At 36.0% G+C, this 17,371-nt stretch overlaps 1 protein-coding gene across 1 annotated transcript; it reads left to right on the forward strand.

The window, feature by feature from the left end:
• Positions 1-7,976: 7,976 nt before the first annotated feature.
• LOC113283164 (glutamate--cysteine ligase, chloroplastic-like) lies at positions 7,977-16,863 on the forward strand. The gene is made up of 16 exons (XM_026532335.1): positions 7,977-8,143; positions 8,656-8,996; positions 9,756-9,906; positions 10,361-10,468; positions 12,058-12,150; positions 12,602-12,685; positions 12,882-12,950; positions 13,034-13,104; positions 13,196-13,264; positions 14,447-14,540; positions 14,634-14,723; positions 14,804-14,884; positions 15,471-15,563; positions 15,793-15,873; positions 15,975-16,044; positions 16,287-16,863. Exons 2-16 carry the CDS (start codon positions 8,662-8,664, stop codon positions 16,373-16,375), a joined length of 1,578 nt encoding a protein of 525 aa, XP_026388120.1. The 5' UTR covers positions 7,977-8,143; positions 8,656-8,661; the 3' UTR covers positions 16,376-16,863.
• Positions 16,864-17,371: the final 508 nt, after the last annotated feature.

The raw sequence follows: 17,371 nt of genomic DNA on the forward strand, positions 1-17,371 counted from the left end.
AAATTTGTCAAGGCTAGTGACTCTTCCCAACAAAAGGTTTCCACTGATGGCAAAAGTGAAATACCTTCACCGGAAGTTAAGGTTCAAAGGAGCAAAGTTTACCTCCAAAGTCTGCACACACGGATCGAGGTAAGAACATTCCTTCTGTTTGCCACTATTGCGAAAATAAAGGTCACCTGGAAAGAAGATGTCGTTTCCGTATAAGGAATGAGAAACTTCATGATGTTCTTGTTTTGGAATCACAAGAAGTTTTGAAACCAAGATCATATGTTAAGACTAATCCATTTAACGTTACAGGTTGAAATTTTCCAACCTTTAGGCAAATAAATCAATGCTATGATAAACCTAGATTTGATTATAAACGTCATACGAATCCTTTTCACAATATAATGGTTATCAAAAGGATAACTTCGTAAGGAAGACAATATCCTATGTTCCCAATTGGAGAAAGACTAATTTGCAAAAGAATAATCAGTCCAATTCTCTTTCGAGAATTATAGAAGAGAGTAATGGGAAGAAGGTTCAATTATTCCTAAACGCACTCAGAAGTGGATATCAAAGAAAATCGATGATGTTTTGAGTGTGAAAAGGAATGATCTCCCAGAAAATTCCATGGCTATAGAGAAGGCAGTATCCATGATGTTGGAACTTAACAAGTTCTTTGGAAAGATGGATTTGGATGTGAAAGGTTCTAAAAGCGATCTCTTTCATGATAATTCAAAATCCACTTGTGGTGAGCAAGATATTGTTCACCTCAACACAACTTGATTGTGTTGTAAGTGCATCCTCCCCAATGAACGCCCTGCTATGCATACGATGAGGGAAGCACGAGAATTGGGGGGCACAGATTATGTTCGGTAAGGCTGCAGAATTTGATTGGATTCTTCTAAAAAGGTATGTCTATAAACTTGAGCAAGGCTTGTGTTTTTTATTTTGCTTAGAGTATTTATAATGATGTATGTACCTTTCTTATCGTTCATTTCTACCTAACTTGATCCGTGTTTAAGGTTCTTAAGTGTTTAGGTTTGAAAATAATAGTTCGGGATGTTTGGACTCCATGGTACACATACCTGATATGCTTACCATCTTTTAAAATTAAAATCCAGGGGTTTAATTTCACGGACTTGAAAATTCGTTTGCAAACTCGTATGCATATTTGTCTGTAGACGTCGATATTCGGTCGACTTGTTTTGGCCGTAACTTCTTCGTCCGAATTCGGAATGAACTCATTATTTTTGCATTCTCTTCCTTTTTGAATTATATTCAAAATGGAGATGATAATTATTGATTTCGGATGAGTTAAGATTTGTATTTGTCCCGTCTCTTGTTTTGAGTGTTTTGCTCCGTTTCGTCGTAATTGTTCCAATTCTCTTGGACTTGGGCACTTGGATTCTTGGAGTACTACTCTTCTAAGCTCATTAGTAGCTTTAACAAGAATGTTTTTGGTGAATCACAAAGAAGGAAGTTCAAGAATGGGATGTAGTACGCATTGCTATGGGATTCTTGAATGTTCACAATCATTTTATGTGAACTATGGTGCATAGTCGTTAATGACTTTGTATGTTCTTCTTTGTTAAGAAAACCTTTTATACGCCTTTGGTAGCTATTCTTGGTGTAAATCCGGGAAAAAAAGGTTGATTATACCCTCTAAGGACAAATCATCTTATATGTGCATTACGAGTTTGTCTTGATGCCTAGTAAATCTTCGGATGGGAATTTATTTCTTGTTTTGTTTAGAAGAATAATTAGAGTTTGGAATAGCCATTTTTGTGATTACACATAGATATGTCCAACGTTTTCATCTTCATGTTTTTAGATTTATTGGTTTAAATTCTAAAATTGTTTGGAAGATGATTTTTGCAGTATTAATCTTTATGGTTTTATATATTGCAATATCATTATGGGATATGTGTGTTTACGTCCGTGAACTTGATTGTCCCATACTTTGTCAAAAGTAAAGTCGTTCATGAGTTGATATGTATGTATTGATGAAAGAATGAATTGACTATTGACAAATACAAAAGTTAAGCCTATTATGTCAATTCTTGATGGAAGATAGGTTAAAATCTTGTGAGTTCAAGTATTATGCCTATTGAATATCACTGTGCAAATGGTGATGGAAAATATAATGAGTCCTTGCTTATTCCACGGTATAAGGTCGATTTCCGATCCACAATTTTTGTGTACATACTGTGTTGTTCCATAAGGTGTCTTATGTTGAGCTCTATCGACTGAGTAATTGTTTTGACATGGTTGTTGTTCTATGAGATACTTTCTGTCGAGCATGGCCAATTAAATTGGTTACTTTTGTGATTAGTTTAGTTGTGTATTTCGATTAGATTAATTATGGGTTTTCTTGTGATTAATCTAATTGAGAGTTTTTAAGTCTCCATAAGTTTACTTATGTTGAGCATGTTTGATTAAATTAATCATGGGTTCTCTTATGGTTAATTTAATTGAATATTTTGGATTCAAATTCATACTCGTATGTGATTTGTTACATCCAAAGAAATCCTTCTTTTCTCTTTGAAATTAAGGTCGGTCTTGTTGTTCTTTCGGTAATGACATATTATGGGGGAGAGTTCTTAATTGAACTTGTGCTTAATTGCCAAATCTTTGTGGGGAGTGTGGCTGTGGAATATTACAGGGGTTATCTTGTATCTTTAAACTCTTTGATGAATTCATTTAGCTTCGGCTTTATGATTGCATCTAAATAAGATTATATATGCTTTCTTTTGGTCATGAAATGTCTCTTTCAGAAATTTCATTAGGATCTCGTTCTTGTACCTCTGCCAATTTTATTGAAAAAAATGGGGAGAATTAATATGTAGTTCACACTACAAATACATATGGTTTTCGGATCATTATGTAAGGGGGAGTGATTTCCATGAGAGATGGAGTATTGGATAAGGGGGAGTGACATATCACCATAGTATTGTTGTTAAAGTTGTGATACAACTGAACTTTGACGCTGTGTAATGATACTATGACACTGTATAACAATGATTGAGAAACTCTTGTTTTCTCGTTGTTATAGCTACGGATTTTCAACAACGACGATGCTAAACTTACAACCTTTAGGATCATTGGAGTACTTGGAAGTGACGAAGATTTCGAGTAATGTTGAATATTAGGCATGTGGAATAGGAGCTACAAATGTTTATTTATATATTTTTTGTATTCCATATGTATTGATAATTTTGTCACTAAAATTGACAAATGGGGAGATTGTTAGAGCATTGCTCGGTCGAACTCGCATGCATTGCTATCTCAAGCATGTTTGTCAATGTTAGTGATCAAAACTATAAGTCTTGATTTCTAGTCTACTATAGCTAAGGTCTCGGACTAGGATAGAAAGTGTAGTTGAGCTCAAGAACTCCATGAAAATCATCATACAAGACGAAGGACTACTCAAGGAACTGGTGGATCTTCATCGACTAAAAGGTATGTGGAGACTTGAACTTATCTATCACTCAAAAGTTTATTTATCTCATATCTTGAGACAAAAGTCGTTTTGCTATATAGACTTAGATTATACACATTTGGTATTTGGAGTCGAGTTTACCTCGCCTATCTATTTCTCGAAATATGTGTTGGTAAAGCTTTCGCTTCAGCCGAGTTCATCTTTACCTTGTGACGGAAGTCATGTTATGTTTCAATAGATTTGAAAATTTCTCTGACGAAAAATGGTTTGTGAATAACAACTATATAACGTCCTCTAAGAATGTTTCAATGATTGAAATGGGTGTTTAGACTATATAACCCTTTGGAGGATATAAGCATTGTTGTGGAAACACATATACGTATAAGTCCTTATTGCTTGAACCTAAGTTTGCGAACTTTGTTGATCAAGTGAACCGGAGAAGTGCGCGAGCTAAGTTCACGAAGTCAGTCCGCGAACCCAGTCCGCAAACTGGCGAAGTTCTCAAACCCGAGAATTTCTGCTGGAGTTTGTAAACTCCATCCGGGAACTTAAATCCGCGAACTTGAGTAGGTTATGTCTAAAATTCGTGAACTTATCTTTATAAACTAAGGAATGAAATTGAAAACCATGGCTATAGAGTTCATGAACCGATTCATGTGAATCAAATCGTTTTTTGCTTCAATTGTGTCTTGTGTAGTACATGAGATTTCCTTGCAATTGAACAACTCTCTAACTAGTTCATTTGAGTCATTTGAACTAGTTATGGTAAAGAAAAATATGGTTGATATGAAAGTGATCATATGGCTAACCATTTGGTGAACTATTTTTGAACCAACTAATGTACAAGTTTGGGTACGGTTACACAAGCCCAGGAATGTGCATTTCATTTGTGTATAACAAGCTATGTTTTCGATCTAACGGTTGATAAATATTAGCTTGAATCTAATCAGGTTTTCATCTAACGGTGAATATTGAATGCTTCGTTACCAAGCTAACATTGATTGCAAACCCTGATTTGAAAAATTATATAAGGGAGAACTCTAACAACTGGGAAAACTAATCGCCACAAATTCTGTATGATACTAGTTTTTCTAAGCTAGAGTCGATTCTCCTTTAACATTTGGTTTCTTCTTCTAAACCAGGTTAAAGACTTAAAGACTTCATTGGGATTGTGAAGCCAGACCGATACTACTTTATCGTAGTTATGTGATTTGAGCTTGTTGTTTATATCGTACGAGTACAATTGTAATAATTGGCTTGAGATTTCTATCTCCGATAGGCAAGATAAAAATTAATCACAAACATCTTCGTCTCATCGTTTGTGTTACCACAATATCTTTTTTCGCTGCGTCGATTAAGACTATTGTGAGGTGATTGATAATACTAGGTTGTTATTCGGGAATATAAGACCAGTTTATCAATTGGTTCCTGTTCACCTTGATTTATCAAAAGACGGAACAAAACTCGTAGGTATATTCGTGGGAGACGGATTTATCTATTACCATAGACTTTTCTGTGTGATACAGATTTGTTTATTAAAGTCTTCGATTTTGGGTCGTAGCAAATCTTAGTTGTGGGTGAGCTCAGCTAAGGAATCAAGTACGTAGTATCCTGATGGGATCAGAGACGTAGGAGCATAACTGTACCTTGGATCAGTGTGAGATTGGTTGGGGTTCAACTACATTCCATACCGAAGTTAGTTTGGAGTAGGCTAGTGTCTGTAGCGGCTTAATACAGTGTGTGTTCGATCTGGACTAGGTCCCGTGGTTTTTCTGCATTTGCGGTTTCCTCGTTAACAAAATTCTGGTGTCTGTGTTATTTCTTTTCCACATTATATTTTGTTATATAATTGAAATATCACAGGTTGTGTGTTGATCAATCAATTAGAATATTCGACCTTTTGGTTGTTGATTTTAATTGATTGACACTTGGATATTGGTTTTTGGTACCATCCAAGTTATCTCAAGTATTTGATAAAGACTCGCAGATTTCTATTTACTTGAGTATATATCAAATCGATAGATTGAGATATAAACACTTTGATATACTTTTTATCTAGATTGAGTCTGACTGTCTAGTTGATTCTCTAGAAAGTACATTGGAGTTTGTCCATACAGATTTCTAAGCGAAATATTGGGTGTGGTTGTTAGACCCCCACTTTTTCAAAGTACACCACCGTACCAAATTTTTTGTTCGTCAACCTGTATGGACAAAACCTAATACAATTGGAAGTAGATATAGTTAAAGATCCTTGAAAATATGTATATATATTTTATATATTTTTCTCTTCACAATGAGAAAGTCAAGAAACCGTGAACCTAATGGTATAAAGAGTATCATGGATGCAAAAATTATGTTATCTCAATCATCTGTCGATGATTTCATACTTAAAACTTTATAGTTCCTATCACAAGAATTACATCCATGTTGTAAAATTGGTATCTCAACAATTATGGACGAATACCTCTTCATCCCCAATATGCATCTATATGAACCATCATGTCCATGGGTGTTCATACTGAAATTTGGATCACGAAATTCTTTCGTAATGGAAACCGAATGCACAAAACATTTTACTTTTCGTGATATTGAAAAATCTAATAACATCGTGGCCATTCTTTTCTTGGCTATAGTAAAGGTTTGTAGCCAGGCCTAGGATGAGGAAACAAAAAATCAATTTATGGAACTTGGTCATTTGGTGACGGAATATAAAGCCTAATGGTGGTCCCAAAAAGCTATTTTATAGCCAAGGCTTGAATTTCCATATATTCTAGAGAAATAATATGCCATAGTAGTTGGTCTTGATCTCTCGCTATAATTTAGCCAAATAGAAAGACCACTTCATAGTGCTTATTCACGGAAATTCAGTAAAAAATCTGACCCGGTTTTAAATTACCGCTATCTTCCAAATATAATCACACCATTCTTTTAATTCTGATTTCAGCAGTTAGATTTCAATAACTCATTTTAAATCTATGGATAAAAAAAACGCAGTTTTTAATGGAGTAAAAAAGCGCAATTAAGAATAGAGTTAAAAAAACGCAATTAAGAATGAATTCTTTTTTTCAGCCGTTAGATTTCAACAACTCATTTTAAATCTACGGATAAAAAAAGGCAATTCTTAATTACATTTTTTTAACTCCAATTTTTAATTGCGTTTAACGCTATTCTTATTGGCGTTCAGATGGATTCCACGAACCCTTCCACAAAACCGTGGAACCTTGCTTGGATTTTCTGTGGAAGACCCCAACTTGGAAGTCACTAAACTTGACATTTCATGATGTTTTCACACTTGGAATAGTTTGGATTCCACCATAAGACTTGCTCTTAGGCATCTCAGTTTAATTCGTTTTCATATAACTGACGTTCTATCATATTTTCGTCTCCTTTTTATTTTCATCGAAGTCATATTAGTAAGAAGTTGTTTGGTCGATTTTAAAGAAAAAAACAGTTCTATTGCTCATCATATTTATTATTTAAATAATATGTTTCCAGTTGAAAATCAACTCATTCGTTTAAACCGCCATTCAAAAATGATTTTTATTTTCATAATGCATCATACTTTTGATGAATTTCGGTCACCCTTTTCATATAGAAAAAAGGTTGAGGATTCAATTCTTTTAATAATGACTTGTATTCACAGTGTCTGAGAAGCAGGACATTCAAAGTGATTTCCATAATGCATTGTATTTGGCTGCTAAAAAGATTACAGAAAGGAACATTTTTTAGTACGATGAATTTTAATCCCATTTCTATAGAAAAAAGGTTGAGGGTTCAATCTTTGTAGTAGCGACTTGTATTCCTAGTGTCTACGAAGCAAAACATGATCTAAACCACAATTCAAAATGATTTTCATAATACACCGCACTTAGTTGATAAACTTTGTTTTACAAAAAGAACACTTTTTGGTATGATGAATTTCAATTTCTCTTTTCAAAGAAAGATGGTCGAGAATTCAATACCCGTAATAACGATGTGTATTTCGAATATCTAAGACCTTGTTTGTTTGCGTCTGGGTCTGAGTCAATTCCTGACTCGTCCCGAGTCAACAGTCAGACCATTTGTTTTATATTTTGAGTCAGATTTGATTCAACCTATGACTCATACCTAATCCCTGATTTGGACCCATTTGAGTCAGGTAACAAAATAACTCTGATTCATGAGACCAAACCACTGGCTTATATATTTTTGAGTCAGTTGACTCTGATCTGACTCAAAACCAACTTATTGAACCACATCTGATTCAAATCAAGTGATTTCAGTCAGATTCAAACGACTCAGATGAGTCCGGAGTAAATAAACATGGTGTAAGAATAAGAACATGATGCAACAATTTTTTTTATGCAAAACAATGATGTGCAAGAACAAAAGACTCCTATGGCAACGTATGTGTAGTATATTACGTAATCAATGATCTAAATGAAGTTGAAGAAAAAAGTACTCGAGAAAAAAATATTAAAAAGTTACCTAGTGCACTCTTATTGGCCCCCTACGGCTGTGCTAAGCAGTGACTTAAGTAGGAGTATTATTTTTCTTTTTTGTTTCTTTATATTCTTTTGGAAGCAGCCGCTAACTTCATTTCGTTGGCATCCTCATTTCTTATTTCGAGACACATAATTGTGAGGAGAGAAGACTGGAGAAGATAATACACTCAGAGAAAAGCCCTAAATTGGGTTTTAATTCTCAGTCCAAAAACCTTAATTCCTCCATTCAAACGAGGTTTGATACTTTTCTTTTTCCTATCCATTTCCTTAAATTAGTATCCGACCGCAGTAATTTTTTTGGCTTCTATCACTTAAATTTTGCTGAAACCCGTAGAATTTTTTTTTTTTCAATTTTGCATTGTAGTGTTTGTTTTCTAGTTGATTATGCTTTAATGTACTAGGTTATTGTTGCATGATTGTTTCAGAATTTTTATGTTTTTCTTTTTTGTTGTTGTCACTATAGTCTAAGAATCCTCTTAAATCAGCATAAGTATTGGTGATGATGGTCTTCAAATCCATAGGAATTTCAATTTATAAAGAAATCCATGGTTAAACTAGGTTTTACATAAATGTATCAATTGCAGTTTTTACTATTAACTGTAACAATTGCCATGAATGATCATTACATCTTTTTATAATTTCACATACTCCACTGAACTTAGTGTAGCCTCACAGTTGTATGACTTAGAATCGAGTTTATTCCCAATGTTCTTGTTGGGTTTATATATTTTGTGGGAATATTTGCAGGGATAGATGATGGCAGTCGTTTCCCAGGCAGGGATACTCCGTTGTAAACCAGAACCAAATGTGTGCTTTAATGTGGAAAGTACACTGTCAGATAATGCTCTGTTGAAGAATAAAGCATGTAAACTAAGGAAAGATGCTGTTGTTTTTTCTTCTTTAACATCAAATGCTGGGGAAACACCAAGAGTGTCACATCTGACTGGTGGTAAAAGCAAACGGGGAAATAAACTAGTTGTTGCCGCAAGTCCCCCGACAGAGGATTCTGTGATTGCTACTGAGCCATTAACACAAGAGGATCTTGTTAATTACCTTGCATCCGGGTGCAAGCCGAAGGAGAGATGGAGGTAACTCTTCTTCTTCTTTTTGTAAGCAATGCTTGAGAATTTCAGTCAATTTGCCTCATCAAGTGGACAGTGTTTCTGCGCTTTTAGATCATGTCTGCAACACAATGTTGAGAAAATTCTTCGTTCCATTCCCAACCAAGTAGGTTATTTTGAATGATCTGTAGTTTCTATCGAAAGAATTTTCTGCGTTAACTATGCAACTGGACCGAGCCTAGTTACCTTTTTATTATGTGTTAATATAGAACCAATCCTAGCATCACGTATCTCCTAATTCTTACCTTGTCAAACTTGGTTATTTTATTATACAGTAACTTGGTTTATATTAATGGTGTATATCCATGCTTCTATAGATGTCATTGTCGGATTTCGAGAGCATACCTTTAGTTTTTCTTTTTTGCTCATGTAAAAAGATGGCATAGGTGTGATGCCAAATGTAACTTCGTAATTTTGTATTTGCGAGTAGGACCCTGAAAGTTTACGTGTTGTTCATTTTAAAGTGAGAATATGTAGGAGTTCACAACTAGTAAACTTGCCAGACTCTTCTCTCGTTTATATTGCATTGGATGAATCAAGCTGCTCATCCTCAAGTGCAGCAGCTCTGTTCTTGAAAGTATAAATTATCAAAGTCTTTTAAGATAATAAAGCTTTTGCTATCATGTGGGAGGCAGAAAATGGTTGGACCTTAAGTGCGCCACTGAGTATGTTGTCAAGGTCTATAAAAGTGTTTAATTTTTATGCAAACTTACTTTATTTTGGCAGGATAGGAACGGAACATGAAAAGTTTGGCTTTGAGCTTGGAAGCCTACGCCCAGTGAAATATGAGCAAATTGCGGACTTGCTTAATGGTCTGTCCGAGAGATTCAATTGGGAGAAAGTAATGGAAGGGGAATACATTATTGGACTCAAACAGGTGAACATACTATATTTTAGATTTCAGCAAAAGTTATACAAATCCATCTTTTGGTTCGTGGAGGAGCTCTTTTCGATGTTAAATGCGAAGATTGCATATGCATGGATTCATTGTTCATTTTTTGCACTGCTCCAGAAACAGTGAAAACTAGCTGCATCTTAACATTTGCGGTTGGTTTTCACCAGCTTTATGGAAATAAGGCAGGTCGACTTGCATTTACTTAGTTTGCCATGGGTGTCAAACACCTTGGTTTTACATTTCATCTTAAACCTATCCATCCCGCTCCCACATCATCTTCATGAAGCATGGCAACGTACCTAGCTTTCTCAGATATCACTTCCATACCCTTTTAATGATTTACTAGTTCAAGTAATGTGAATGTTAAGACCATGTAGATGTTATAATCTTCCTCTGTTGGCAAGATTTGATAAATTGTCTTAACTATATTTGGCAGGACAATCAAAGTATATCTCTGGAGCCGGGTGGTCAATTTGAGCTTAGTGGTGCACCCCTTGAAACACTACATCAAACTTGTGCAGAGGTTAATTCGCATCTGTACCAGGTCGGTCCTCTTCTTCTTCTTGACATGTAATTCTGAAGTTAAATGGAAACTTGCGGGTCTTTGTTTATTGTTACTGACAAATATCTGTGACTTCTTAGAATATCATATAGTTTTATTTTCTAAATCAACTGAAATATAGTTCATCTGTCAGACTAGACCCCGCTAAGATGCACACGAGTAGTGAAGCAGGAAAAGTGACGAAACTGGCAATCACTGAATAGGAATGTAGATTTTATTCCTATAATGAAAGACCTTTACAATTTACCTTCAAGGATACTTTAGTGTTGCATCTCTCTATTTCATCTATGAGAAGACGTTTACAGCTTTACCTCAGGGGTTGCATCTCCCATTATATTATTCCTTCTCTGAATTATTTTCTAGCAGAAATCTCTCTCTATATATGTAACAACTAGCACACTATTTCTAGACTAGAACTCTTTCCAAACTACTAATTTTAAGAAAATAAAATCGCTTTCCAAGTTAGAAACTTTCAGGAATAGCGACTCTAGTTTTTCCTGTGGGAAGAATAGAATTCTAAATCCAGAATTCTTGGAGAGTAATTCCCTTGTATTTTAGCCAATGTGTTGGGTCTTATCATCCCACAGAAGTGGGTGCTTGATAGGTATTAATACGATGGATTTCGTACTGGAAGTTGCATCTGGTGTAAGCGAAACTAACATCTAGTCCATGAGTTTTTTTGAGTTTAACACCTGTGACTAAAGCTGCTTGCTGTCCATATATTAGTCAAAACATACTGTCAAGGGAAAATTTATGCTTAACATGATAATAAAGCAGTCGGTTTATACGGAGATTGAACATTACTGGATTCTTCAACTTTGTATGTCTAATTGCTCGATTCCTGTCCCATTAAGTCTAAGGAGTAAAACACTAAATGATTGCTCCTGTACAAAATAATTCTTCATTTTACGAGGATTGTCCTTCTCTATCGAGAATGATTGTGCCTCTGTAGTAGAACTGTACGTATATGTGCAGTTTTGTTTGTTGAGACATATTTGAGATGGATGAAATGCTGACATGTAGAGCATATATGGCGAGGACAAGTAGTTTTATATAGTTTAATTAAACATTCCTTTTGATATTTATATTGTGACGAGGATGCTTGGGACCTGGGGTGTCTAATGGAATAGATGCTGGGATGCCTACTCCATAAGCAATAGTGTTGATACAAATAAAAGAGTATTTGTGTTACGAACACTTCGTATGTTGCATATACACGGGAGATGATAAGCCTTTTGCTCCGTGAAAGTGGTCTTCAAAATAAAATGCTATGACCTGTATTATAAATGGGATCTCGATAAAGTTGGTATTTACGGAAAGCACATTTTATAAGATCGTTAGGATAGTATCAAACACCACTACTAAAATTTAAATTGATCTTAAACGGAAGTATGGATATCGCTATGAATCGTTTTCGTGGTTGATTCTCTCTTTTTTTCATTTACTTGAATTTAGCGTTTATGACTGATCTTCATTGTGAAGCTCTTGCGAACACTTCTGACAGTAAAAACCCTTATGAAAAGACACAAATATATATATAGCTTATATTAAAGCATGCTACTTTTTAACAGGTCAAGGCGGTTGCGGAGGAGCTTGGAGTTGGATTTCTAGGAACTGGTTTCCAACCAAAGTGGCGCAGAGAGGACATACCTATAATGCCCAAGGTACTGATTGTCTTGCTTCCAAGTTATTCGGCATGAATATGATATGCTAAACTATTAGCTACACACTCGAACACATTTAGATATTTGCTTTCCAGAGCCGCAGAGCGATAAGAATAAAGCTATTGCTTTGCTGAACTCAAGGTCCAATATGACCTTGAGTGGAGCCATGATTGGAAATATCTCTGTGCTCTTGTTTGGTGTTTCCTTGTGATCCACACAAAGGTAGTTGCTTATAACTGCATATATCGCCTGATTTTTGATTGAGTCTAATATATAAATCACATAACTATAGTGATTGGTTGATAGTAATCGATCAGTTAAGGTTACGACAGATTGAATACTTAAAGCAGCTATTGTTCGTTATTAAATGGATTAGTGTTTTCGTTTAGAATTTCATACATATGCATAATCTTGTGTTTTTTGCCTCACTAAGAAATATATTTTGATACAGGGAAGGTATGAAATTATGAGGAATTACATGCCAAAGGTTGGATCATTAGGGCTTGATATGATGTTCAGAACATGTACTGTTCAGGTAAGAAAACTTATTACACGTGCCGAGTGTTTTTCCAGCAATGTATCTGAAAAGTTGTTAGTTTTTACCCATACCTTCTCTGTCCTTCCAGACTTTATATATATGTATTGGATAATTGGAGAACTTTATTTTTTGGTGCATTAGTTTGAGGAATTATATTAGATTTTACTGATGGACGCTTAATGTACTTTGACAGGTCAATCTGGACTTCAGCTCTGAAGCTGATATGATAAGGAAATTTCGTGCGGGTCTTGCTTTGCAACCTGTGAGACTCTTTGTTCCATCAGTAATATTACTTACTTATCTGTCTTCTCCCATGCAATCTTACACACTTTATATCTGACACAGATTGCCACGGCACTATTTGCAAATTCGCCTTTTACAGAGGGCAAGCCTAATGGCTACCTCAGCATGAGAAGGTCTATACTGGTTACAGTATGTTGTATTACCACATATTATTATTTAACTGTCTGTGGTGCGTTCTTTAACCTGATTAATGGCTTATTGCAGTCACATTTGGAGTGATACTGATAACAACCGGACAGGGATGCTTCCGTTTGTATTTGATGACTCGTTTGGGTAAGCTATTTTTTTCTTATAATATTGTGTTCACAAGTTAGTTACCTTCATAGGTTTTATGTACTTGTTGAAAACCAAAGTGAAGCAAATGATGCGTTACCGATGATGTTGGTGGATGTTCTTAGCGGACCTGGTTTTCTTAGGGGATTATTGCTTCCCTTAAGAGGCTTGTTTGAAAGACCTATTAATTTTCAAGACAAGGGTCTGTCTTCCTTTGACTAACGCTGCTGCTTCCGCTTAATCACTAGCATTACCGCACTGACGGTAGTGGCTTTTAGGAGGAGATCTGGTTTCACAGTCTGGTTAGGTTGTTGAACCCATTAAAAGAATTTGAAAGACCTGAAGATGGAGAAGATTGAGTTTGTCATCTGTCTTCCTTTGACCACCGCTGCCGCTACCAGGATGGTGTTAGTACACTCTGGGAGTGATTCATGAAGAATCCTAGCTTCCATGAATAGGTTTAACATAAAACCCATTAACTTGGCTGATCCCTAACCCATTTACAGCCATCATGACTTCTGAAGTTCAGATACTGTTTTCATAAGCGTTCTTGAATGGGTAAGTTTGTGCATTTTTTAAACCTCACCTGACAGTATTTTCCCGGTATTCACATCCTCAGTTGGCCGTTGTGTTAATATAAATACAAGGGTGTGGGGTTATTACTGCGGATTGTTTAATTTATTCGGTTATAGACCCCTAGTCAGATACCCTTACGTCACTATGCTCGAATAGCTGGTTCTGCTTTTCATGCAACAGAATTGTGTCCCCTAAACAATTTTTCTTAAGTTTTTCCGCTTCCATCCAAACGTGACAAAAGGATCATCACTAGGAATTTCTCGGTTTTGCTCTGACCTACATAATAGTAACTCACAATCATGGTGTAGAACCCGAAGATTCACATTCCCTTGTTTCAGCAAACAACTCAATTAGAATGGTTCGTATACTAGTTGAAACATCAGTTGTTGTTTTTTGGTCTTGTTTTCCGTGCCACTTGACCAAGTCCTTCTAGATAACACTTACTGACTTAACTGATCTAAGTCCGCAATGTTGATAGTTTCGCTGATGTAACTGAACCTTGGTGGTATGGGTTTTCAGTTTTTGTGCTGTTAATTATGCTTTTTGCGGAGCAAAACTGGAAAGCATTTGTTGTTGTAATCCTCAGCTTTGTTTTCTCCTTGGTAGGTTTGAGCAGTATGTAGATTATGCTCTTGATGTTCCCATGTACTTTGTCTACCGCAAAAAGAAGTATATTGACTGTACTGGATTGTCTTTCCGGGTAATTCATGATTTCTTTTTTCTTTTCCTCATCCTGTGTTAGTGTCTTCACTCTGGCTTAATGTTTGCTGATATATCCTTTGGCAATTCGCAGGATTTCTTGAAAGGAAAACTTCCTTCACTTCCAGGCGAATTGCCTAATCTCAATGATTGGGAAAATCACCTGACAACAATTTTTCCAGAGGTTTGTTAGCTTATTAAATTTTCCAGTTGTTTCCAGCAGGGTCCTCAAATTAATTATATATTGTATTTTTCTCATTCCAGGTCAGGTTGAAAAGATACTTGGAGATGAGGGGTGCAGATGGAGGTCCATGGAGGAAATTATGTGCACTACCAGCATTTTGGGTACTTGTCATTTCCTATCTTTCATAATTTTGTTTGCATGCAGTTGTGTTAGCATTGCGCTTAGTCAGAGTGATGGTATCGGGTGTTTTAGAATCTGAATACAAATCGAGAAGTTCACCATGTAGAATGTATGTTTGTAATGTGTTATAGATTCTCATTGAATCGTCAACATCTCCATGTGCTATTAGTTATTTTCAGCCAGGTTCCACTTGGTGATGTAGTTCTAGCCCAAGGTTTGGCCCACTTCTATCTTCTATGGAAAATCTTCATTCACCATTCTTGATAAGATAAATATGTGTATTCTTTCATTGTTTGGCTTTTAAATGCACTCTTTTCTCTTCATCAAGCATCAAACGGTGAAATCGAGATCCCCATCAACATTGCTTGGATCTCGTCATGCCACAAACATAGGCACACCTTGTGAATGCTGATTGTATTCTACATTAGTTTGTTATCAGCTATTGGCTGGATTTGCTTGGATGGTCATGTTATACGTTTCCACATGTTTAACTCGTGCATTTGTAGATTTTAATTACTTTCTTATTTTTCATTCCAATTATATTCAAAATAATCTTCTTCACAACAGGTGGGCATATTATATGATGAGACTTCTCTACAAAACGTTCTTGATCTGACGGCTGATTGGACCCCAGAAGAAAGACAGATGCTGAGGAATAAGGTATTGATAACATTTGGCATGAGAGTGTTTTCCTAGGAACTATATATCTACAGTATAATGAACTAGCATGGGGATGAAACTTCTTGATTTTGAGCAGAACAATCATGCTCACTGTAATAAACAACCAACTTACATCTTTGTGTCTGTGGAACAATTTCTATCCTAATCTGCTTCCATCTATATTTTCATGGAACAATGTCTAACCACAAAATGTTGGCCTTGTCAACAGGTGCCTGTGATGGGTCTGAAGACACCATTCAGGGACGGGTTGCTTAGACATGTCGTAGAAGACGTTGCCCAGTTCGCTAAGGTATTGCCTATATTTGTATAATCTTTATCAGAATTTTGGAGATTATTCTTTGTGGCGCCTTTCTTTTGTCTACACGAATGCCAACATCCACTCTGTTGCAGGACGGCTTGGAAAGAAGAGGGCACAAGGAAACTGGATTCTTGAATGCATTGACTGAAGTGGTTAACACTGGTAAACTGTCTTGAACTCAGTATAATCACGTTTCATCGCAATTGTGGACTCTGTAGTAAATTGTATGTACCACCTTAAATCAGCAGGATTTTACATGAAAATCCCGTATCTTAAGACTGGACTTGTATATAAGCTGTATAGTTCAAGGATTAATTCACACTGAAAATGTGCATAACGCGAGGGACCTGTTATGTTCAGTCCGTTATTGATTATTTATAACAGATAATGTTTTTCGTCATCAGGTGTTACACCAGCTGAGAAACTCCTGGAGTTATACCATGGTAAGTGGGGACAAAGCGTGGATCCTATTTTTGAAGAGTTGCTCTACTAGCTGGTATGAAGATATTTAATCAAGATCCTTGCAAGCCCTTCACTCTGCACATGCGAATGTAAAGCATACTCTTGTTTTTGTGGAGTATTTGAGTTTAATCTTTTGTAGTATTCATAGGGAACAAAGTCTATTGAGCTTTCTTACTATGAAGAAAGGTGGTTAAGAAAGTCCATTTATTAGGGTAACGGTAGTATGCGAATACTCTTGGGGGTCATGGTTATCAAATAAATTGAAAAACAGTATCTAGATGTGCATCAAAAGAAAATCAACTGGTCACATACTGTTTTATGGCCTTAGTCATGTCTTATTTACTCTGTTGTTATAAATTGGCAACTGCTATTGGGAGCTATGGCCAATAGCAGAAAGTTTGGGAAATTATTGTTTTTCTTTTGGGCTAGTATGTGGTGTGACTATATCAAGTATATGTATAAACGTTATTGGGTTTGGCCCCATAGTAAGATCTAAGTGGTGAGTCCCATGGAAGGTTTTACATCTTCTCGAAGAATTTTACCGAGCATTTGAGGAAGCCGTGTTCCAAGAGGAAATCAGATACAGAAACAAGGTGGGAGTGGGATACATCTCCGAATCCTTTTAATATCGGAGTTTGACGTAAGTTTAATTTGTAATGCTTAGGACGGTTTTCTCTCCCCATATCGAAAAAACGCACAGTGGCGAGGACGAGAATCGACGGAGATTTGTTTGTGAATTTTATTTTTCGGTGTTTCGATAGTTTGCTTTGACGCTAGTGATAATGGACAGCAATTCAGCAGAATTTGAATCCTCGGCATCTATAGAGAAGCTTACTAGGTCACACGGTCACAGAAAAAGATCTTTTCACAGATAGCGCTCGCTCTACTCCTTCCTTTAGCTTTGATTTTCCTAGCTCAAACCGGATTACCTGTACCACCTGCCAACAAGACTCAAATCAATCCACCGATCACCGTAGTAGATGAATACCAAACAGGAAATTTCGATAACGAATACCAAACAGGATAT

This window comes from Papaver somniferum, chromosome 5, assembly GCF_003573695.1.
Source record: "Papaver somniferum cultivar HN1 chromosome 5, ASM357369v1, whole genome shotgun sequence".
NCBI classification, from domain to species: Eukaryota; Viridiplantae; Streptophyta; class Magnoliopsida; order Ranunculales; family Papaveraceae; genus Papaver; species Papaver somniferum.